This window comes from Coptis chinensis, chromosome 6 (genome assembly GCF_015680905.1).
Source record: "Coptis chinensis isolate HL-2020 chromosome 6, ASM1568090v1, whole genome shotgun sequence".
In the NCBI taxonomy this organism is placed as follows: domain Eukaryota; kingdom Viridiplantae; phylum Streptophyta; class Magnoliopsida; order Ranunculales; family Ranunculaceae; genus Coptis; species Coptis chinensis.
Window position 1 is genome coordinate 39,338,050 of NC_141461.1, and position 26,274 is coordinate 39,364,323.

At 37.6% G+C, this 26,274-nt stretch overlaps 1 protein-coding gene and 2 pseudogenes across 2 annotated transcripts; 2 read left to right on the forward strand and 1 right to left on the reverse strand.

Moving 5' to 3' along the window:
* The first annotated feature begins 6,474 nt into the window (after positions 1-6,474).
* LOC147492924 (cytochrome P450 72A397-like) lies at positions 6,475-9,685 on the forward strand (annotated as a pseudogene). The gene is made up of 5 exons (XR_015199595.1): positions 6,475-6,937; positions 7,524-7,744; positions 8,219-8,463; positions 8,610-8,999; positions 9,247-9,685. The product of XR_015199595.1 is annotated as a cytochrome P450 72A397-like (transcript).
* A 303-nt stretch (positions 9,686-9,988) lies between these two features.
* LOC147492925 (uncharacterized) lies at positions 9,989-16,417 on the reverse strand (annotated as a pseudogene).
* Positions 16,418-18,845: 2,428 nt separating this feature from the next.
* LOC147492926 (uncharacterized) lies at positions 18,846-19,859 on the forward strand. The gene has a single exon (XM_086567697.1). The coding sequence runs from the start codon at positions 18,846-18,848 to the stop codon at positions 19,857-19,859; it is 1,014 nt and encodes a 337-aa protein (XP_086423823.1).
* The last annotated feature ends 6,415 nt before the right edge of the window (positions 19,860-26,274 follow it).

Consider the following 26,274-nt stretch of genomic DNA (forward strand, 5'->3'; position numbering starts at 1 on the left):
AACGAATCTCCATTGTGTTTTCTTACAAAGTTCAAAACTACAAGTAAGCTTCTCGAGAATCGGTATTATCATGCCACCGCAATTGCCCCCTCACAAACTACCATCCCATATCCCTCAGGACGAACGCTGTTGCTTAAGGCATCCATGTCGCCCCTAGTTCATGTATCTCTAGGTTGCTCACATCTATATCATAAGCATCCCTTTAAATCTACAAACTCTCCACAACACACTCATCTACAATTCTAGGGGCAATCCACTAGAAGTAGAACCCCTCATCCGCACGCCGTGAGCTACTCCCCATAACAATTACATATTCTTCCCCACTTTCAAACCCTATCGACTCTACTATAACCTCGTTAGATCGGTATCATCTAATCGGACATATTTTGAAACAAAAAATAGAAGAACCTAATAAGCAAAGTTTATCAATCAAAGCGAGAGAAAGAAAATGGAAGTGAAAGCACTAACCTCGAAAATCAACATTCTCAAAAGTCCAAGAAAATGAACCAAACCACTAACTCTTCAATTCCCCAAACCGCCTTTATACCGCGGCCGCGTTTAGTTCCCAATGCAGGCCATCATTGCACTGAACCCTAACCGACACGCTTTTTATGTCTCGTCTTTTCAAGTACTTAATATTTTCACCCACCAAAATGAAGCGTTCCTATTCAGGTTTCAAAACTACTCGCGACCTCGCATGCACCGCACACATGTTCGTTCTCTCAAAGATATCGCTTCCCCATACAAAGCTTAATTCTACCGAGATGGGGATGTGGCGGGCTAATATCCATAACCAATGGATATCGCATTACATGTCCAAAGACATCTTTAACTACCAACCGACCTCGAATCCTTGTCCTTCCGAGCTCATTTCATAGTGACTCGACAACGCAAGCAAACTATTCAACTCAATACCAAAGTGATGTCACCACCAACCGATCTCATTGCCCCGTCCGTGAGCTCGCCTTCACCCTCGGCAACCTCCATAGCCAATCCTCCTCGGCCCACAACGGCTCGTAATGTATGTCTTTATTATAGCCATTGTAGGGATTTTTTCTGAATATGCCCCGATATCCCCCTCGATCCTCCCTGCGGTCTTGTGATTCAAAGAGCTTTTTCTTGATAGAGAAGGGATGAGATGATTTAGAGTTCAAGGTTGAACCGCCTAGTGGTCAAGCAGAGACGATCTCTTTGTTTTATTTAGAAGAATCAAACCCTATTTTGCGTAGTTCCTAAGACTAAATTCATATGGTTTATATAGGAAGAGTCTTGAGAGTCCATGGTTAGGGTTAACCTCACCGCTTTGTGAGTTCCCTTCCATCTTTTCTACCTTCCTATTAGGAATCCTATCCTTATGAAAGTCCGAATCTAAACCGTATCTTATTAGAGGTAGGTTTCTTTGTTGGTCATAATATCCCATCACATATGGAAAGATTAGATCTAAAAGGCAACTCTTAAAGATACGCCATTCGATTCCTCCTTATCATCAAAGATCGCCATTTTCAATTTTTTCGTTTCAGAACCGCCCATAACAGTTCTAATCTAACTTAGAAAAATGTTATGCTTCGAGGCAAGGGTTAGTCACGGTTCAGCACATGCTTATTAAACACTCGTTGATAAACATGAGATCACTTATTCACATAACCGGACCGATGGCTTTTGTCTCATTCTCGACATCTATAGTCCCGGTCATTTCCCATACACGTGTCATCTAATCAATGATGGAAATCCCCTTTATGATGCCCCCTCTCATGCCATCTAGCACTTGAAGCTTACATCGCTTTTGGCGAGAATCTTTTTCATAAAAAGCTTGTTGGAACCGCTTACGGACTCACCTAATTAAGGCTCTGAAAAGACGGCTCGAGCAGACACGTCGTTTCCCAAAAAAGGTAATGATGGCAGTTCCATCCCAAAAAGATGCAACACTCAGGCTAATCGTAACTGTCCATCATATATATATATATAAAGGATCTGGTGAGAGAGCCCTCATTATCTCTTCCGCTATCTTTTCCCTGTATACTGAAACCCTTTGATCTTCCGTTAGGGTTTAACCAAAACTTCAAACTTTCTTTCTTTTCTGATCATGAATCCCAACTAGTCACTTATAAACTTCGGGGATCTCTCATCCCTGGAACTGATCCGAGAGAAATTTCACATCCCTGCTGATATTGGTCTTAAGTGGGGAAGATTGTCTGATGAGTTGGCCTACAAGGAAGTAACACTCATCTGTCCGGTCAACTTAGGGCGGACTCACCCTTCCCTACACCCACCGAGAGAGAATATCCGATCCACTTCAATCTTGCTCTTGGTCAAGCAACACCCCTGTTCTATAGAATTGTCATGTGCTCTGCCATACTGGCAAAGAAACATGGATTCGTTCTGAATCATTGGGTGTTTGGGTATTTTTATAAGGTCCACCATATTCGAGACCAATCTTACTACTACCTCATGACCGGAGATAAGAACTCTCCGATCGTTTTTTAGGGAAAGCAGAGTGTCGGGGTCAGGTGATCACCCGTGTGGAGTGTTGGGTGATCGGTGGGACGCTCATCCTCCTCAGGATGCCGATAGTGAGCTAGCGGGATTCGTTCCTAGAAAACACATTCATGTCTCGACTAGTAAGTCTATTTTCTCATGAATTTTACAATCATCATAAGAGTCTTTCGACTGAGTTCCTTTGCTATTATTCCTTATATGACTCTTTCCCCTGGAACCAATTAACTGCAACTGATGTTGCCATGGTGGACTTCATCAAGAAAATCCCCAATGATCAAAGGATGCCCTGGGTGATAGTTCCTGACCCCACCCATCTCTTTGAATATTTCAATTTGTCTGCTGAAGAACTGCTGACACTTGCCCCCGACTTTTCCCCTTTTGGGATAAATCTTCGTGAGTTAAGGTGCATGTATTTTCTACTCCTATGGATCGTAATCTTTGGTCTTCTTCCTCCTCCAGTTCAAGATGAATCCTCTTTGAGTACTACAAGAAGAGGAAGCCACAAAGAGAATAGTTCTGTGGTAGCTTCCAGTGATGCTGCGACATCGGGTTCAATTTAGGAGCCTGATGTCAGTGATGATTGTGTGATCACTGGCGGGAGGGGCCCTAAACTGCCTCATGAACTTCGGCTGCTAGCAATTTTAAGAGGGAAGTACGCGTCGCCCAATCGTTCAAAGTTGAAGAGAGCCGATCCTACTCTTTGCTTCGATGTTGCCTCTACCCGGTAAAGAGAACAAAAATTTAAGCCCTCTATATCCGTGAAGGTTCCCCGTGACTATTCCCCACTCGATAAGTGTTTCTACTAGTTCGGATCCTCCTATAGGTCGGGAACAGCCGGTGACTATGTATTGTTTACTATTAATCCTTCCTCCTCGATGACCGAAAGGGAAGGGCGCCACCGAGACAATTGTCAGAATCGTTGTTCTCCCCTATCCTCAATTTGGAGATAGGAGGAGGGTAAGCAACGACATTCCCTTTCGCCACAATCTCTAGATTCTCCGAAGGGAGATGATTGTGGAGATGAGGTATGGGGCGAATTGATGAGCTTCCGCTACCAACAAACACTCACCAATGATGTTGATATCGCTTTGAGTTATGAAAGCTACGCGACTTCCTATTGATAAAGTTGAAGCCAATATGGTTGGTAGCCTGGATCTGTCATTCCACAAATCTGTTGTTTATCTGGCCAATGTAAGAATTTTTTCTATATACCATGTCTTGTTCATCTCATTATGTTGCTTACACATTCTATATTCTTTTTCAGTTAGTAAATAACTTTTTGGCCATGAAAGACCCAATCTTTGCGGCCTCAGCCGATACAGCCACTGATGACATGGCTACTGGTGAGCTGATCTGGGCGAAAGAAGTTGTTGAGAAAAGAGCTGAGGAGCTGCAAACCCAGGTTGACCAACTTTTGGCAAAAGAGAAGAAATCTGATGCTGGTTTTAGGAACACGAGAGATGTGATCTCCAACCTCTGAAACTCTCTAGATAAGGCAAAAAAAGGAGTTGCTGAGGCTGCCTCTTGGAAAGTGAAGTTCTTGGAACTACGCTCCCAATTTACCACCCTGCAAGCAAAGCATGACCAAGTCCAAGGGGAGCTTCACTGTAGGAATACCGAGATGAGAACCCTTGGCCAAGTCATTACTCATGCAAATGAAGTCATGATAGGTTATGAGAGGGCTCTCAAAGAGAAGCGTCTACGTTCTAAAAAGAAAGCTGGTGATCTCTTGGAGGAGACCTCTGAGTTCTATTCCAAAGTGGTGCAGGAGGTAAAGAAGAGGTCAGCTGAAAATGCCATTCGTTTTGCTCTGAGAGTAATTAATGTTTTTGAAGACTCCTTCAATGCAGCCAAACAAGTTAAGTTGGAGGAGGCAGCTTTCCAGCAGAAATTAGGCTTAGTCGATTGTCAAGGACATGTCTTACATCCTTGAGTGTCAACGTGTAGCCGACATTGGTTTCTATATAAACATCACCAATGCCTATAATCTTCGAGACTTCATTGTTACCCATCTTCACCTCACCAAAATCACCCGATTTGTAGGTAGTGAAGAAACTCTTGTGGGGTGTGACGTGGTAGGAAGCACCTATATCTACCACCCACTCTGTACCCTGGTATGAAGTGCTCAAGCATAACTCGTCACAATCTGACACAATTCCTACTTCACCTTCTGAAGCTATGATAGTGGAGTCTCGATCGGTGGTGCTTTCTTTCAACTCTAACTTGTCTTCATGTACGGTACTAGTCTTCTCATCCATCTTCAATTCTATGCATTCATACTTTAAGTGGCCACGGATACCGCAATGATAGCACGACAAGTCTTTCTTAGGAGGTCTACTCGCGCTCCTAGATTTTCTTTTGTCATCGCCTCTAGAATGAGATGGCTTTCTACTTTTGCCTCTCTCTTTGCTTTTTCAGAACAAAAGGATCTCGAAAGTGATAGGAGCTACTCGGTAAGGCCCTTTCTTGTCTTCTCGTAGAGGTCTTTTAATGTCTTCGACAGGCTAAAAGTTGTGGTCTCTTGGGATACAAGGCGGATTACATTGTTGTCAATTCGTGGTCTAATGCACCCAATCACTTTTTCATCAAGCATCTTCCAATTAATATTGGATACTGTATCCGGTTTTACTCCTCCATTCTCAATGGGTTGTGCCAAGTCATTGCAATAAAGCAAGTCTTCCATCTTTTGGTTTTTCAAAAAGTACGGTGTAGTTACCTCTATTTAGACTAGTCATGTGAGTGTTTATAGAATGATCCATCTTAACAAGTTATTTCAACTCAAACCACCTCTCAGAAATTTTATCAAACACCTTCGAAAGCAAGATTTGGATAACTATCTTTGTGATTAATCTAACCACGGCTCGATACCACTTGTTGGGGAAAATGATACTAATCGATTCCCACTAAGATAGCTTACACTTGGACAATTTACTACTCTAATAAAAATCTAAACTTTCACCACAACCAACAACCAAACCAACTTCCTAAGCAATCAACAACTATCACAAACAAATAATAATAAAGCAAAGAAAAGTAAAACATACCACAATGCAAAGATGTACCGTGGTTCGGCCAATGATGCTTACTTCCACAAGAGCTAATCATTTTATAAGTATGGGAAGGAAGATTACAATCACTCCTCTCAAGTCTCTCCAAACTTACTAGATTTCTTTTTCTCTCCCATGCTTTTCTCTTTTGCAAGGGTTTTATCTCAATTTTGGTTGCTCTCAAAATTGGGTTTCTATTCAAGACTTGGTTTTCCAAAACCTAACTTCTGTTTTTATAGTAATCTGAAATTTCGGCGCGTCTGCGAAATTTCGTGTTTACTGTATAAAAATCAAAATCTGGCATGTTTAGGCATGAAAAGGGCGCTCTTGGCAAGATTAATCTGAGCTGCTGCATCCTCTTATATTTATAGTTTCCCAAACTCCAGTAGACATGTTTAGGCATGAGTGCGGGCGCGCTCTAGGCAAGGCCAATTCGAGCGTGCACGCGCCCTCTTATTTTTCCATCCAAACTTCCAGTAGACATGTTTCGTGAGAGACTGAAAAAAATTATCTTCTTTTTCACGGCAAGGGCGCGGGCGCGCCTTGGGCACGACCAATCTGAGCGCGCATGCTCTGACTTCTTCACACAAACAGTACCTGTTTTTTCCTTCTTCCTCATGTGAGGGATAACACCAACAAACTTGGGCTAAGATTATAATTACCCCATTATATTTAATACTAAGATTGTACATATGAGAGGTATCTTTAAGTGAACGGATCTTAAACTTGTAAAACCTTTGGCTGATAATACCAGCATCAATGAACGCATTTGAAACAGGCTAAAAATTGATAATATTCATCATGGGCCAAATGTCGCTAGCAAGTAGCAAGCACAAGTTATATCATGGGGCAGAATGACGCAACTTTTGGTTTGTGGTTAATGCATGCTCCCACAGCAGCATGCCAGCGTATCCTTTTCATATTGCTTTAAAGACATCGTCATCAACAAAAATATGCTGATGTTATATATTTTTTTTTTCCTCGTCTTAGATATCAAGAAACAGCGACAATTCAATCCAACAAGAAACCAAATGGGAATAAAGAGAGGCACTTGAAAATACAAATACCCTGCCTTGCATCTTGGTTTTTCAGCTCGTTTAGTTTAGCTTACAGACACAATGGAAGGTCTCATGTCCATGACTTTGTTCATCACTTGCCTATTATCGTTTTTGTTTGCTGTGAAAGTATTTCATTCACTTTGGTGGAAGCCCAAAAGCTTAGAGAAGGATTTGAAGCAACAAGGGATCAAAGGTACTCCTTACAAATTTTTATATGGTGACCTGAAAGAGTTAGCAGGGTGCTTCAGAGAAGCATATGGTCCAAACCCATCAATCTTACTCATCAGATCGTGCCACGCGTCATCCCTTTCATCAACAGAACAGTGAAGATCTATGGTATGTATTCTGAGAGACTTTACTTATATGTTCTTCAGTAACATATACTTCTGTGTGTATTTCCTTCTTTAGTTTTTACAAATTTCTTCCTTGGTGTTTTGCTAGTTTTGATAAGAAATGGTGAGAAAAACTCAAAACGAAATAGAGACTATTCATCTTAGAAAACGAAATAGGAATCAGTTTAGGAATCTTAAATCGTAACATGGCCCGAGTTATCTTTGTCAACTTCATTAGTTTTTAGGATGAACTTATTTCACATTTTTTTTCTGTATCATGTATAGATGTAAGTCTCCCAATGCTTTTCTACATCACCATAGCTGCTATTTCTCTTTTTGTTGTTGTTGTTTAATTGCTCAATATGGATCGGAGAGGTAGAAAATAATGAACCTTAAAGAGGTCACGCCACTTGTTAACAATAACTAGGAACCAAAACGAATGCCTTTTTCTCTCAGTTGCCCTCACTGTACCGATACCTATCTGATATGTTTCTCATTGTATGTTGTTTTATAAGATCCCTTGTGGCACTTTGATTTCGAGAACCTCATTATACTTATACAGCACTGATGTTGGAATATTGGTAATGCAGGAAAAATGTCTTTCTTCTGGATTGGAACAAAGCCTACTCTCATCATCTTAGATCCAGAACTGATGAAGGAAGTCCTATCAGACAAGTATGGTCGCATTCAAAAACCACCGAGGAACCCACATATAAAACTTCTATCGAATGGACTTTCGTCATTGCAAGGAGAGAAATGGGTGAAACAGAGGAAATTAATTAGTCCTGCTTTCCGCCAAGAAAAACTGAAGGTTTTCACTCTCTTTTTCACGGAATATTAAAGGTTCTCTGATTATCATTGTATACTAATTTCAAACAGCTTTTCTAGTGCATGCCAATAATTTTGACTAACAATATAGATAATTTAAGCTAAAACTCACAGGTCAGGTCATATTTCACCTATGACTTATTGCCGATGCTATGGTTCAATTTGCACTAGGTTGTGAGGGACAGTTTCAACTTATACTGGCAATCTTTAAAATCACAGTGCTATGCGTTGGAATTGATTTAAGCAATCTTGCGTAGATTATGCTCCTAAACGTAGGCCAATCCGCCAATATAGTGGTTAGGTTAGGCAGGTACATATAAACGCAGAAACAACAAGAGAAAATTTTCTTTTGGGCATCCAATAACTGCTTCAAATGGCAACGAGTAAGGATTTGAAGAGGTAAAATTTGGCGACCAATATTACTGATCTCTTATACTTGTTGATTTCGTTATTGTAGGGTATGACTCCTGCATTTTTGACTAGTTGCATTGAGTTGATTGAAATATGGAAGAACAAAACTTATTCCCAAGGATATTGTGAACTGGATACCTGGCATGATATTCAAGACTTCACCGCTGATGTTATCTCACGAACAGCCTTCGGAAGTAACTTTGAAGAAGGAAAGAAGATCTTTGAACTTCAAAAAGAGCAGAGTATACTAGTCATGCAGGCTGTTCAATCCGTATACATTCCAGGTTTCAGGTGCATTGCCATTTTTCTTCTAATTTGAGCATGTTCTTTACTTCTTTTAGGTTCTTCTAATTTATTCAGGTTCCCCAAACAATCAAAGTCAGCAACTGGTCCAATAGCATACCAACAGCATCACTATTCAATTTAACATCTTACAGATTTATTCCAACGAAGGAAAACAAGAGAAGAATGAATCTGGATAAAGAGATCGTAGTAAACTTAAGAGATCTGATCCGGAGAAAAACTCTTGCATTGGAAAGTGGAAAGTCGAGCGTTGATGACTTATTAGGCATTCTTTTGCAATATAGTAGAGAAAGTTCTCAAGCAGATATGAATAATCTTAAAACTACCGGGATGCCAATTGATCAGGTGATAGAAGAATGCAAGCTGTTCTATTTTGCCGGCCAAGAAACAAGTTCAAACTTGCTAACATGGACTATGATTGTTTAGCTATGCACCCAAGCTGGCAAGAAAAGGCGAGGGAGGAGGTGCTACAAATTTGTGGGAAAAACATGCCCAGTTACGAAGATCTAAACCATTTAAAGATTGTGAGTACATCTCTTTCAAAACTTTTTATCTATAACGGTTTTTATTAGAATCCTAGATTCTGATATGAGAAAACGTCAAACCTTAATCAATTTTTTGGCATCATAGATTCATAGTGATACATTATGGCTTTGTTCTGTTTTGCAACAGCACCTATGACTTAGCAGGCATATGTTCGTTGAGAAATAGATATGCTCACTACTTCACTAGCTACATCTGTTTTGACTATGGTACCAAATTCAATTGCAGGTTACTATGATTCTATATGAAGTTTTAAGGCTGTATCCACCATTGGTCCAACAAATTCGTATACTTGCAAGACAACAAAGCTTGGAGATATCACCCTCCCAGCCGGGTTCAACTCATCCTACCAATACTACTTATTCATCATGATCGTGAATTCTGGGGGATGATGCAGAAGATTTTAGACCTGAGAGATTCTCAGAAGGAATAGCCAAAGCGTTGAAGGATCGAAAGGTAGCATTCTTTCCATTTGGATGGGACCAAGGATCTGCATAGGCCAGAACTTTGCCATGATAGAAGCTAAGATGGCGTTGGCTATGATTTTTGCAACACTTCTCATTTCAGCTTTCACCCTCATATGCCCATGCTCCAAACACCATTGTCACTCTTCAACCACAACATGGAGCTCAAATTATTTTACATGCGCAATGAAGCGTGCACAAGTTATCACGCATTACATAGTATAATTCTGTTTAGGTGAATAGAATAAATTTGTAATTCTCAGCCAAGTCACAGAACAACAGCTTGTCACACTTGATGATCTAATGGATTATGGATGCTCTGATGCTCATCAGATTTCAGAATTAACAGTCAATCTGCATGTAATTATGTTTTGCTTGGCATATGTTATTGTTTACAATACAGCACAAGGTATACATCACTGAATTAAATATTAACAACTAAAGTCAATAGGGCTAACCAATGGGCTGTCTTACAAAAAACATGAACGATTTGGGAAGTCTTCAGAATTGCTTATCTGATCTCTATTGTTTTCTAATACCAACTTACTTTTTGGTTGTTCTTTAATTTTGTTAATGCATGCTGTTAGGCCTAAAGTAGTCTTTATTGGCAAATCCAAAAGACTTCAAATTGATCTTACTTTTTACTTTTGTAGCTAGCTAGTTTATAGTGACAGTGACAAAAAACATAAGCTTTTTGAAGTGCTTTTTTGCAAAGTGATCGAAATTGTTAGACCTATAGGCTGTAGCAACTCTTGTCTTTCTTTTCCTCTTTCAGTCTTTCATCTGGCACGTATAAAGGCTTACCACAATACCACAAATACGACGTATAAAGAAGCAAGCAGTTGCGTTAAACACCAAGATTAATAAGTGAGCCAATTTTTGTTTTTGGCTCTGTAGTACACTATATAGACGTTCTGTTTCGGCCTACATTTTATTTCTCACAGAATTTTCAAGAAGAAAATCCAGATTTCCAGATAATTGCTGGATCCATTCTCCGTAACTAGCGTTGGACGCCCTCAAACATATTCTTACTTATATGTTGCGAATTTTTCCTGGTGCCATAATTAAACATCCATTGGTATCTGATTTGCATCTGCACCTCTACTATGAATTCGCTCATATTCGATTGATTGCCTCCTCGCAATATACTTTCCAGCCAACGTCAAACAAAGGGTCGATGTGAGAATCATGATTGCAGCTAGTATCAAACTAAATTGTAAGTTGGCCAGTGCTCTAGCTCTCAGAAAAGCGTCATTCGTCCCACAAGTAACTGCTCCATGCATGTCATTCCCACCCTCCACGAAACTAACCATACAACCCTTACAACAAATCTCGGGACCCATAGTATGAATCCCATGTTCAAAAACCAACACCCCTGGAATAGGACAGAGACCGAAAGGACTATAGCTGCTGATACACTGCTAGGGAAGCTGATCATTGCGAGAGCTGATACAAATGAGACTAGCACTATAAGCTGCAAGAGCCAGTGGTAGTGACCTTCAGGACCAACATGGTCTGTAGAGTGAAAATGTAGTAAAAATAACTCTTGGCTAAAGACTGACGCTGCAAGGAGTCCAACGAACCACATAAAAACCTCTGGTAAGTGTGTTAATTTGACAACAAGGGCGATTCCTGCATAGATGGCAAGGTGAAGAAACATGGTTGCATGCTCTAAACTATCCAGCATGAACGAAAACTCAAAGTGATAGAAGTCCAAAACTTGGGAAGACAATGAGAGCCCAACCAGGGACCATGTGTCCTACAAATGTGCCCATAACATTTGATATTTCAAAACCTTCAAGTTTGAGTCCCTTCAACACCAAATAAGATCTAGGTTACATATATATAACTCATGCAAATGACGAAATCTCAAATGTGCTTTCTCTTCGCAACTTTGATCTGTTTCATATAAATTATTTTCATGTACAAACAACAAAATACTTAGTAGTGCTTGTTGACAGCGATTCCACAAAATATGCTTATTGCATTGTTGACTAAGTTTTCCATGAATCATGAATGTCTATTATGGTGAATGAAGGGACACATAATCCATAGCATCTGTAGAATGACAATAGACCAATATGGATGGTCACATAGTTTCATCTTTGGGTGAATCTTAACTAGTTGGTCATTCTGTTTAAATTTCTTTGGGTGAACTCATGGTATGTTATGTTTTTTTGTTCTTAGACAGCTTTAGGAATTGAGATTTTGAAAGTTCATACTATTACGATATGCTTTCTCAATTCTCATTATATATCAGTTGCGCTTGATAGTTTGATACTTGAAACACAGGGAAGATCACTCTCTTTTGGCTAGGAACGACTCCTACTCTGATCATTAAGGATCTAGAACTAGTGAAGGATATCCTATCAGAAAAGTTTGGTAAAGTTCAAAAACCACCAGAGAACCCACATATTAAGCTTCTAACTATTGGACTCTCAAGTTGGAGTAGTATGCTCTCAAATATGGAAGGAGAGAAATGGTTCGAACCCAGAAAAATAGTTACCCCTGCTTTTCATATTGAAAAACTGAAGGTTTGTTCCGCCCATCCATATCTACTCATTTAAATGCAGACTTTTGTATATCTACGTCCTCCTGAGTCCTGATACTAACTGCAAGATTGCATAAAAGAACAGACTAATCAGATAAAACTTCCCCCATTATTCAAGAAAGAAGTAAACTAGGTATGGTTAGGTCATATATACTTGTTAAAACATACTACCACACGAGTTACATTTCTATAGGGACTTTCTCAAGCTGCAACGTAGTGCTACTGCCCAGAGACACTGACACTCAAGATAGACAGATTGAGTGGTAATACAGAGAATTAGTAGAGAGTGAGTGCTCCTTTTCAAAGAAAATATTGACCCTGAAACTGGTAAATCTCTGTGACAATTTAGTAGTTTAAGATGTAACCTTGTCAATGAGTGCAATCATCTATTATCGAGTGAAACTAAGTGTGCCTTCTGGGCAACTGATGCAGTTATGTGAGCGTTAACTCTCAAACAATCTAAAATAATCAATCTCTAACCGAAAATCGATAAAATAGTTGATCTTTAACTAAGAGTCGATCAAATAAAATAAATTAACCAAAAGTGTTTTTTACAAACCCTCAAGAGGCCTTAAATAGGCGTCCTAAACCTAAAACAAAGACTGGCGGTGATCTAAGGGGTGTGTTTGTTATGATGGAAAGGAAAGGAAATACTATGGAAAGGAAAGGAAAATAAGAGTGGTCCACCTTTTCCATAGTTTTTAAGGCGTTTGTTTACCCATGGAAAGGAAATGGGCTTTTCCATATGAAAACAAATGGAAAAGGTTTTGTGTCTTTAGCTAACCCCTGAAATTTTTGTGGAAAGGAAAGGAAAGGAAATAGATAAATAGGAACTTACTACTAATACACTCCACTCAACAATACAATTATTCCTTTCCATAGCTTTTGCAAACAAACATGATTATTCCTTTCCCTAGTTTTTACTTTCCTTTCCCCAGTTTACCAAACACATACCATTTAAAATTATTTCCTTTCCATTCCATTCCATTCCATTCCATAGTGGACCACCCATTTTATTTCCTTTCCTTTCCATGAGTTAAAATTTAACAAACACACACTAAGTCCACCGACTGAAAACAAAGACTGAAATTAAAAAAGCCCTTAGGGCGTGCGCCCCTTATCTACTATCTACTATCAAAGACCATTAATACTGAGTAGTTGAGAATGCTCCCAAAGGACCCACGTCCCCCTTTTTCTCTCGACCGACACATCGATTTTATCTAAAAAATGAATTCTATGCCCTTTTTGGCGATTTCAATTGTTAAGTAGTCCAAAATACATAAAACCCAAAATAGATAAGTAGATAAAACCTCATTCTTAAATCTTATCTCCATTCTTCTTATATCTTATCTCCATTCTTAAAACACGGAATTTTTATATCATCGAATTGGACGAAAAGAAAATCTCCGAGGCGATCATCGAGAATGAGCAGATGGTTCCCAACAAATCCGCGACATGGCTCAAGGAAGTTTAATCCCATGGGTATCAACCGTTACCTCTCCATTATATACATCGACTTCAACCCCTAATGATTCGAGAACTAATATCATAGTTTTAATGTCGTAAACATTAGGAATGTTATGAAGTTTTGAATTTCGTAACAACAAAGAGTTCCCGGCAAGAAGCGCCATCGCCGAAGTTCATCACAAAGAAACTACTACCTAACCAAGCCCCAAGCAAGCCTAATGTTAAAGAGAAGGTAAGATAGCTGAATACCCAATTCAAATAATTCACCAATCTCAAAACCGGGTCGAACCGATCTTTTCACTTGATGCGGTTTTTGCGAGTAACCCAACCGACATTGCTCCCCAAGAGAGTGCGGATACCCAAGGTATGGCTCATTGACTTCAATACTATCCTCAATAGTCAACATATTCAAAGAAAATTTTGCAATAAGATGACAATAATCATTAGTATCATTATCCGTCCCTTTAAGCATTCGAGAAAATTCGCGACTTTCGAATACTAAAGTATAAAGCATTGCTTTGAGAACCAAGCTATGAGACTATGGCATTAAAATTACAACTAATGTGTCTATGACAGAAACGCTTATGGAATCTCGAGAAAGGCATGTTTTTTTTTTTTAATCGAGTGCATAGCTACAAACGGCCACAAGTAGCCAATCCGAACCATAATTTTTGGTCGAGAACCAAACTTAGAATGACCAAACTCATAATACAAGGATTCGTTAGCATCTTACATCTAAAATATTCTTATTCATTCTCCGTCATTGATATTCCGGACCATCAACGTTACATTATGTACTCTATAAGAAATTACTAATATATGCTCCTCATCCAACTGAAGATTCAAACTATTAAGATTATATCATTAGATCATGTGTGTTATGCATTATGTATTATATAAACTAATGTAATTGAGATCCTCCAAGTAGCATAAAAGATAAAACATTATAATATGGCTTATATAGGCATTAACACCACGTTAAACCAAAATGAAAGAAAAACCATGAATTATTATTACTTTTCATGGTGTCTTGATATCAAGCCTTTCATCTTAATTTCCTTCGAATATCTGCCTTCCTCCAAATGAAAACAAAAAAAGTAAATTAGTGACTATCTTTGCCAATAAAACAATCGAGAGACTCAACATTTTCAGTTTTACTAACAACTACAAGAAGATATATATAATGTAAGAAAATTATGCATGAAGACTTACATGAGAAGTGAAACTCTTATTAAACAATCCTTTCCTTTTAAGATGGGGAAAGAAAATGTCATTTGGAAAGTTGAAGAAGAAACAGGTAACATTGTATTCTTTGAAGAAAATGAAGAGAAGAGAATTGAGAGTTGGTATTGAGGGTTTTCGTGACCGGATAGCTTGGAACCACCAACGATAATGAACTTGTCATCCGAGCTTTGGGTTTGATTTGGGAATTTGGGAAGCCGGAAGCGGGATATTGGAGTGCTTTCGGATGAACTTCCGGAGGTCCTTTTGTTACCACCAGTTATGATTATGATGCTCCCTTAGATGAATATGGTGAGATAAGATTCTTCCGAGAAGTCCGCATGCATTGGTTGCTCATGAATTTTTTGGTTTTGATTGCTTTAAACTTCGGGACTTGCAGGTTTGGTAAGGCAACCTAAATTTGGGCATCTAAAAATCTTCATATGGGCTATTAAGCTCTGTGAGGGTGCTTTAATTTTTGTCGACCCGTTACTACTTCTTTAGGAAGCTTCCAACGGGTAACAATTTTTCTAATATCACGAAGTTTTCCACTGTTCTATCTTGGTAACTCGGTTGCCTTAATCAATCATATATATATTTCAGGAAAGTGTATTCTCTTCCAACTCCGGAGGTTGTGCGGCCTTTTCATGAACTACAATTCCAAGTCTCTTTGCCAAAGTTGTGTTCAAGAACAAGCACTATAACTTGCTTCCTTGGTCAATCGGCATCCTTCCCGATGGTGAGAATGTAGTCTTTAATACATAAAAGTAAGTAGTGTAAGCTATAAAAAGTTTCTGTATAAACCTATTTTAATATCTTAACCAATCAATATATATATATATATATATTGATTGGTTAAGATATTAAAATAGGTTTATACAGAGCTTCTTTATAGCTTACACTACTTACTTTTGCGGTATTAAATATAACATAATCAGAAGGTAACTAAATCCTAGCTGTTTAAAGATGTATTTTTGGCAGGCTTTTTCACCGCTCGATGCCCCTTGGCGGCTTGGCCCCTATCTTTCTCTCTTTTCGGTAGATTGACCGGATATTTCCTTTAAGTTCTTTCCCTTCTCTTTTCTTGGTAGATGTGTATAATGTATTTTTAAGTATATGTCTTTCCCCTTTTCTTTCAATTCTATATATATATATATATTTTTAAACCCATGATGGCATGATATACCCTTGCTTCTCTTGCATTTAATTCTTTTTACCTACTGAATGTTTATTCTTTTGGAATAGCTCCATCTCCTTTTGAGGCACCAAACTCTGTTTTTCGAAAGTAGCAATACAATTGCAACCAAAGGCATCACCACCAACAAGACCTTTTAGTGCTTGAGCAAGTGTATCATTGAGTTTTGGATACCGGTTTCCACTTCCCACGGACTACTCAAAACCAGAGACACGGACCTACTGTTTTAGTAGCCACAAGTGGAGAAACCAACAAACAACAATTGAATTAATCTACTTCACTTTTGATTTTACGCTTTGACCATGAATTCGATCTTGATGCTTTCTTGCCAAAAAACACAGTTTTGATCCATTTTCTTAGAGATTTCCCCATTCCAAGAAGTAAAGATCCAGATAACCAAGTTGTTTCGAGCGCAACAAGCTCGCCCATAAGAGTGTTGTACGACTTTGATCCAATTGCAATAGCGGTTTGAGAGTCCTGGTTTTCATACACAGATACCATGAATCAAGAAAGTCCATACGAACTACTTAAAAGTAGAAATGTTGACTGTCTTCATTCTTAGATATGGAACAAACTTCATCGGTGAAGCGAGTAAACCTTTTTTTTTTTTTTGGGGTGACAACCTTGGTAAACGAGGAAGCCTATGTATAATATTATCCAAGAAAGCACAATGCACAAGTTGCAATATGTGCATGCATCATAAAACATAAATGTAGATTTGATTGTCATCAAATAGAGGTATTGAGAAAATGCATACTACAACAATAAAAATATTCAAGTATAATATAGATGCTCAGCATGAACCAGTATGTTACATACTCACATCTTCCTTTTTCGGTTCCAAAAAAACTAAAATGTGCTTTCACGCAATTGTAAAAAAGTTACAAACACACTCATAACTTTTCGAAGGACATAGAACATACTAAAAACACCTATGAAGGGAGAGATAATCAATGATTTTTTTTCACATCTTTTTACGACAAGTAACCCAGAACCTAATAATGATATTCTCCATTTATTTGAACCTATAATCACAGATAGAGAAAATAGTATGCTTACTGTTATTCCTACTGATGAGGAGATTTGGGATGTAGTAAAAAAGATGGGGGCTTTAAAAGCTCCCGGCCCTGATGGATTCCAAGGAGTTTTTTACCAAAATTGTTGGGATATAGTGGGAGAACTCAGAGTGGAAACCTGTGGAAGAATTTCTTTTTTATTAGGTATCCTAGAACCCAATTTAAATGAAACCTTCATATCACTAATACCAAAAATCCCTAATCCGGATCATATTGCAAAATTTAGACCCATTAGTCTTTGTAATTTTATTTACAAGATTATTTCTAAACCGCTATTAACAGGACTAAAATCACACCTACATAAGATTGTCTCTCCATTTCAGGGTGCTTTTGTGAAGGGTCGGTGTATTGGTGATAACATAGGACTTACAAGTGAAATATTCTATAATATGAAGAAGATGAAAAAAAGAAAAAAGGGTTGGATGGCAGTGAAACTGGATATGAAGAAGGCATTTGATCAAGTTGAATGGGATTTTTTGTATAAGATAATGAGCAAGTTGGGTTTTGGTAATAAGTGGATCGAACTTATCAAACAATGCTTAGAAACTGTCTCTTTTCGAGTCTTATTGAATGGGGTTCCTTTGGATAATTTTACATCACGGAGAGGGTTGAGACAGGGGGACCCATTATCTCCCTACCTCTTTATTCTGGTTACGGAAGCACTTTCAAGGATGCTACACAAGGGGGAAAGAGATAATAGTATTAGTGGTATCAAAGTTAGGAGAAAATCCCCACCAATTAGTCATCTATTGTATGCTGATGATCTAATAATTTTCAGCAAGGCCAGTTTGGCGGAAGCAGTTAATATGAAAGGTATTGTGGACTTGTACTGTAAGGCATCTGGGCAAGAAGTCAGTGTGGGGAAATCAAGTGTTTTTTTTAGTAGTAATGTCCATCACAGACACCAAAAGATGTTAGCAAAAATTTGGGGAGTAAGGAAGTTCTATGAGAGGGATAAGTATTTGGGGGTGCCGATACTTCTCACTCGGAAAAAGAGTGAGAATTTTGATTACCTAGTAGATAGTTTACAAAGGAAGGTGACTGGGTGGAAGGCCAAAATCCTATCTCAGGCAGCTAGAACTACCCTAGTCAAGACTGTAGGGCAAGCTGTCCCTATTTATGCTATGAGTACTTATCTACTGCCGAATAGCATTACAGATAAATTGGATCAGCTAAACAGAAATTTTTGGTGGAATGGGATCTCAGATTCCAACACTAATCATACAATAAGTTGGGAGAAATTGTGTAAGCCTAAGAGTGCTGGTGGATTGGGTTTCCGAAAAGCTAAAGAAATGAATCAAGCTCTGATCTCGAAGCATTGTTGGAGATTATTACAGGAAGAAGAGTCTATATGGTCGAAAACTTTTACAAGTATATACAAATGGCATGGGTTAGAGGTGGTGAATAAGAAAAGGAGTGCCCCTTGTTCTTATTTCTGGCGAGGGATCAATAGAACTATGGATGGTATAAGAGCAGGATTCATATGGAAGGTTGGGGATGGTTCTACAATTGATATTTATACTCACCCTTGGTTATCTTTTATGAATAAACATTGTGTGTGCGAAAGATTTGGTACCTCCTATTTACAATACAAATCCCAGATATTCATTTGTCGGTCCAACTTATAGATTAGGATCACCAAAGTTGGAATCAAAATAGGTTAGGAGAGTTGTTTCCTTCACCTGTTGTCAGTAGCATTAACCAAGTTGTCATCAATCCTAATATAGCTAATAAAATTATTTGATCAGGTAATACTAAAGGCATAATCACTGTGAAATCTGTTTATCATTTTCGAGGCATGACAGATCGTCGAGGGGAGAGACTTCTATCGCTAATGAGCAAGCCAAAAAAAGATGTGGAAGACTAAGGTGGAAGCTAGTATTCAGTTGCTTGTATGGAAACTTTATAATGGAGGTCTGCTAACTGGAGATAGATTAAGAAGACAGAAATTTAAAGGGGACATATCTTGTGTTTTTTGTCAAAAAGAGATAGAAACAGATGAGCATCTATTTCTCCAATGTGCCTGGATAAGATGTTTATGGTTTGGATCTTCTCTTAGTATACGTATGGAGGAACATGAAGGGAAGACTCTACATGAATGGATTGGAGAGGCAGTATGCTGGAATAGTTTAGAAGATTTTGCTGAAACGGAGGTACAAAGATTTGCGAGTACTTACTTTCTAGTAATGATAAATGAGATATGGAGGTGCAGAAATCAGTTGCGATTTGAGAAAATAAAACCTAACATGGAGCAAATGATTAGGACTGTTGCAAGGAAAGTAGGAAGTACTTTGGAAGCATATAAGAAGGACGTACGTAGCAGCGGTCAGACTAGCAGGAAGGAAAATAATCCCATTGAATACCATATGGCTTTGAACAAAGTAGGTATTGATTTCTATAGTTCCTGGCCTAAGATAAGTTTTGATGGGGCTTTTGATAGAATGACTAAAAAAGGAGGAGCAGCAGCAATATGTAGAGATGCAGATGGCAAGTTGCTGGGGTCAGTGTATAGAAGGTTCCACGCAGAAACTCCTTATGAAGCGGAGTGTCATGGTGCGGAGCTAGCTGCAATCCTGTTGTACAAATTGAAACTTGACAAAGTGTTGATAATGGGAGACTGCAGAGACTTGATGCAGACTCTTAGAAGCAATGGCGTTGGATTGGAGCAAGATGACTTCATCTCACGAATTGAAGTTTTATTTAAACAGTCTTATTTGATGTTCAGTTGTAATTTGTGTTTCTATTGGTTTAGGAGAGCTCATAATAGGGAGGCAGATGAATTAAGCAAGTGGGCTTTAAATTATGCAGCCATATATCCCCCTCCTTGTTGGACTCTGAATGGTGTAAACAACTTGATTTCTGTTTAATATAAGAAGAGTCTTTATCGAAAAAAAAAATACCCAGACTAAACAAAGATTTTTGAAGATTATAGATCATCATATGCAGGCCAAACCCCATTTCGATAAGACATCAAAAACAAAATGGCTTTGAGCTTTTCAGTTAGAAAATTCCGTACAAGCAGAATTTTTCGCATTTTTCAGCCCAATTTCAGGTTTGTGACCCTCCACATCGAGCTATACCCTCTCTCTTGCCCTCATGTTTCTCTGCATATTTTTAATAATCAATCGAGATGAGTTTAAGGTAGCCACATGGATCAACTCATCGGGCCTTTTAATTTTCCAAATATAGTATTTTCTATGTCCAGCAAGAGATATATGTACAGTATATTACTAAAAATTGACTTTTGCCCAGTTGGTGAAGTATGAGTACCACATGCTAGGACCCGAAACCCAGAATCACATGGACCATCCCAATTGCATGTTTGTGCCCCCCACGTTGAGCAACACCATTCTAATGCCCTACTGTTTTTTAGCAATCAATTGAGATAGGCTTGATGTAGGTACCAAAAAAAAAGTCATCAGATGGCTATAAATTTCCCAATGTTGTAATTTGGTTTGTATGTTCCCCAAGGGATTTATGTACAGTATACTACTAAAAATGACTTTTGCCCAGTTGGTGAAGTACGAGTACCACATGCCTAGATTCAATGCCTTACAGCATCAGCATCATCAAACAAGTTATCTAGCAATGTAACGAAAGAAATAGCTTGATGGAAGGCAAGAAAAAAAAACGATTATGCACTTGAACTCATCTTGCCTAATCAGGGATTTACTAACTACTCGCCTTTACTAAGGTGGTATTAGAAGCAACATTTAGTAGAAGTGCTGAAGTAATTTACAATAATAAGTTTACACTGATTCGGAAAATGATACACCAAATAGAAAGGATTGGTGCGAGAAGAGTAGTAAAATCTATATCTCAGTGTTTCACAAATTTTACTTGAGTAGTTGAGTCCATTTTTTTTTTTTGGGTGGGGGAGGTGTGACCCATGACCCAAGGCCTTATCCCCACTATATGACTAATAATTTTATCATTTGCTGGAAGATGAATAGAAGAAGAAGATACTACGAGGAGGGTCATGAAACATGCATGATAATATCAAGTTACCAAAGAAGAGCAATAACAATAACAGGGGAAAGGAAGGTGATCCCGATGAAATAAAGTTTACCAAACAAAATAGAAAAATAATAATAGTAATTTAGAACAAGGCAACTTCCCAAGAACCGTTCATTTTCCTACTTATTAGAAGCTCCAAACTATTGAAGTAAACAGTGAAATCCAACACTATATCTCTGGCAAGATAGAAAATTTTGGAAGCAATAAACAACATTTATTGAAAAACAAATTTCAGATTGAGAAAAATAGTCGTCTTGGTGAAAATCTTTCATTACTTATCTTTGTTTACTGTAAATAATCTCTAAAAGGCAATACTTATTTTGATAGAATCTACTCTATTCATCTTCTTAGGCACCAATTCATCTAAAAAGATATGGTAGAAACCTGCATGACCCCACAAATGAATGAAGATATTAGTAGTCTTGTGAGCGAGAAGATAATGGACGATGGGGGCTGGTGTGTCCAATGTGCAAGAGCAAAGGGATTGTTGAGTCTGACACTGAAGGTACTTTTGGTTCTTCTTCTTACTTTTAATGTCATTTACAAGTTTATATTGCATGATGTGGCTATGTGTAGTTGTGGAAATTTAAGTTAGTGAGGCCATGGCCAGTGAATGGCCTCTAGACAGTTGGAACACAATATTTCCAACTGTACTAGATACCTAGATGGGTGAGATTCCCAAGTAAAGATAGGATAAGGTCAATGAGTGCAAGTTTTACTATTGGAGAATATTGCTCAATCCCTGGGCTTCCGTTTTACGTTCATTATGTTATGAGAGACATACTTTTTATCAGAGCATCACTGCGAGACAAAGAGGGTTTATATGTCGAATTCACAACTTATGAGTATTTGGCAATCAAAGTAAGTGCAATTATCTTTAGTGTCTGTGTTAGGTTTAAATATTCTTTTTTTTTTTTTCAGACATGAAGATTATTCCAACTATTAAATTAGAACACGTTCTAAGATAATAGTGTCAAATTCTTGTTTGTCAATTTTTCTCTTCAATTCAAAGTCACATTGGGAAGGTACTTTCGGTTTATGCTTTATATGAGATTTTCAGGTGTCACCGAACAGGTTTGATGGGCATGGAAATACGGGGTTGAGTGGTGTTGATCTTGGTGAGGAGACTCGCTTTACGGGCTGAGTTGAGTTCTCACCCCTCGGGGTCAAGGTAGAGTGATTCTAGCTTACTTCTTATTAATTAAAGGGATCCATGTCATTTCAATCGAAGACCAAAGACCGCTTTATTCTTCTTTTCCTCTTCCCATTTTTTGCCTTTGAAACCATTCGATTGTGACTTTAGTGATGGGCAAGGAAGAGAGTTCCTTTAGGCAATGATTGTATTTTCTTCAAATTCCTTAACAAACAAGTCGGTTCTACCGAAAATTTGTAAATCATGTCATGCACAGGCTTTGTTGTGTAACTCTACCTTTTGTTTCTTTTTTTACTTCAGGTTGATCAGTCAGGAACTGTAGTTGAGGTACTCTCTGAAGGATGGAAAGCCAGTTAGCGTTGATTAACAAAGACTGTGTGTGTGTGTGTGTGTGTGTGTGTGTGTGTGTGGAGTTAAACAACCATTACAATATTGTTTGAATTTAAATTGGTCATTGAACAATTTCGTGTACAAATAATTTTATGCTCATTTTGCTTCACCCATTGCCCGAACTTGAAGTTCTCTTTTTCTTTTCTTTGACCCTCGCGTTTGTTATTGAGCCCTGAAGTAAAATGTGGATGTGTTGTAGCATGTTGAAAATATACTTAATCTTAATGTTGATCCACGGTGTTTTAATTGTTTCTGAACCGTTGCAATGATTCCCGTGCCTTCAAAGTTCGAATTGAACTGCTCGCTCCAACTCTATACGCCTAAACGTTCTATTACTCCAAGTCAAATTGATCGTTTTTTTTCTTGAAGAGACCCAGACAGTGATTCCCCTAGCTTTTGTTTTCCTCAATTTCTTAATTCAATTATATTTATTTCCTCATATGTGACTCCTGTGGATTTCTTCTACAAGAGAAATCATGACTAATGATCGCTGATACTTCCTCTTCCTCTCAATTAATCTCTCGTGGACTACCTTAATTAAGGGAATAATCTTACTACATTGTGATAAACAATAAAAAGAATTGTATTACTATATTGTTTTGATAAGAATGAAGAGAGATATTATTATGTTAGTTTTAGTCTATCTTCCTCTGTTTGATGGTAGTTACAAAAATCTTTCATTTTCTTCTTTGACAACCATATAGATTGCATGTCTGCTCAATCAGGCTTTATGGATTTATGGGATCTCATCTTTTCTCTCTTTTTTCTCTCTCGATTAATGCGGGTGTTGATAAGAGAAAAGAACGAACAAAACATTCAATTACATGGAAGACAAGAACTCATTATAACTGGTTGGAACCTCAAACTTCATCAACTAAAAGACCAAAAAGAAATTATTCTACAACAAGTACTTTGCCTTCTAGCACATTTAATGCACGTGTTCCAACTCGAGGAAGGATATAACTATTTAAGAAGACAACCTATAGAGAGCCTCTTCAATATTCTCACAAACAAAAATGAGGACAACTCTCATTCTTTCTTGCTTACTATGGCATCTTTTCTTTATTGCAGCATTGCATCATCAGAAACTGGCCTATGCAGCCGGAGGGGGCCAATGGACGCTTTTACAGAACAACATTGGGATAGCAGCACTGCACATGCAGCTGCTAAACAACAACCGCGTGGTTATCTTTGATCGAACTAATTTTGGCCTGTCAAATATTTCGTTGCCCAATGGCAAGTGTCGAAATGATTCTAATGAAAAGGCAGTTATCATATATCTACTTTAATTTATAACCAAATGGGATATCATATTGTGTCATATCTGGTCTAATTGACCTTAAAGTTGGGAGCAACATTAGCCATCGCGGATTGTGTTTTCTTGGTTGTCAAGATTAATGTGATTATGTGAAAGAGATGGCTTCACTAATAAAAATAATAATAACAGGAAGAATAATGAAAAAGCATGTGGAACTGTGGTCGGTTTTGGTTTTCATATTTAAATCCAAGCAAATTTAAATATGAAAACAAACTGATTTGGTTGAACATGCCTTACTTTGAAGAGATGGGAATAAGTAGTCATAATGATACAGTCCCAAGTGGAGAATTCTAATGAAGAGTCATACAGAAGGAACATTGTTGGTTTTGCAAAACCAGCCGCCATGGAGTTATAGAGAACAATATCTGGTTAGGGATTTTGATCATACAAGTTTTGGGAATAGTCCATTATATTGTGGTGGAGGTGAGAGTGAAATTGTGGATGAGTTTGGTAAGGATAACAAGTTTGTTAAGGGTGTTTGATTTCATTATAAATACTTGGATTTGTTTGAGTTCTCAAAGGGAGTTGCATTTGGATATTTAATTTATAACATAGTTAGGTCCTTTCAAACTAGAGTTGATGAAAGGAAGTCAACTTCATAAAAAAAAATGTTTATCGAAAAAAAAATAAAAATAAAAAATACTCTATATGACCCATTAAACTAGGGGATGAATATGTTGTATCTGCATTCATTTGGTAAGTTAAGGTAGTGCCAATGGTAATGTTGGAATTGGATTGTATAGTTTGTGCCAAATAGTTATTTGCCGAAGGGTGCATTGACAATCACCAAATATAATAATAATTTTTGTTAGCATTCCTTTGTCAAAAGAGTAATTTAAAATAACAAAAATTTAATTTAAAAAAAAAAAAAAAAAAAAAAAACCCCTCATTTCTTTTCTTTTATTTGGTATGTCTCATGGTCTCAAATGAAACCACATTGCACCCGTGGTCCTCAAACCACCTTGCACATTGCCAATGTTTGAATGTTGAAGACTTGAAGGGTTTAAGGTGCTTAGAGGCTAGAATGACTTGGACAAATAAAAGGTCGGAAGGGCAAAGAAACTTTTGATTGATTTCGTCCAAAAGAGTCTGCAACTCTGCCAAGTTGGATTGGGTATGATGCACATTTTTAACCGAATTCACAATCACACAATGTAACATATCCTAGAACAGATATGTTAACATATATAGCAACAACTATCAATGTATTTAAATTTTCAAGGGTGTTTGATTTCATTATAGATACTTGGATTTGTTTGAGTTCTCAAAGGAGTTGCATTTGGATATTTAATTAATAACATAGTCAGGTCCTTTCAAACTAGAGTTGATGAAAGGAAGTCAACTTCATAAAAAAAAAAATGTTTATTGAAAAAAATAAAAATAAAAAATACTCTATATGACCCATTAAACTAGGGGATGAATATATTGCATCTTCATTCATTTGGTAAGTTAAGGTAGTGCCAATGGTAATGTTGTAATTGGATTGTATAGTTTGTGCCAAATAGTTATTTGCGAAGGGTGCATTGACAATCACCAAATATAATAATAGTATAGAGGCACAAAACCGTACATGAAACATTTTTAGTCAAGTGTTAATAACAATTCACTTTCGCATTAAGGACCTCCGACTTTATTCAATTAAATAATCCTAATTAAATAATTAACTCTTTATGGACTTGATCCACGGTAACTTTGTAGAGAAATTTAGATATTGAACTAACGTCCACATCTGTGATGAAACAAAGATTAAGGTTTTCTAATACATTGAGCTATGGAATGGAATAGGAATTACTGTGACTTGATTTGTAATGTTGTGATTGGATATAGAGTTGATAATCACACTAACATGCACACTTTTGTAGATGTGTCAGTAAATAATCATGGTTACCTTACTTTGTAATCCAACTAATTCATAGTAATATATTATGCTACAGGTATGGGACAGTTACAAAGACATAGTCACAATATAGGAGATTACACTGCTTTTGTATTGAATGTTTCATTGTAAAATGTGTGTTGAGACTTGGGATTCTGCTCTCAAATATATCTTTATAAATTGTAAAATTGTATATACATCTAGGTAACTAAAGAGTCATTACGAAGTTTACTAATTTTCATTATTTCTATGTATAGAACTCGAATGTAAATAAATGTCATTAAATCATTGATTGTCGTCACAACACAAACAATTGTGTATTAACTTCGTTTAGTTTGTTTAATGATTAAAATAGGATCTCGATTCTTATTTATAACTATTATGATGCATTAGTATGTAGGAGTATCCGTGATTACATAATTGAAATGTCGTTAGCCATTTGTTTTTAAGAGCAACTGTGGCATATCACTTATATGCCCACTTGCTCGATTTCCTTGAATAGTTCTTTTTGTGTGTTATTCCTACTCC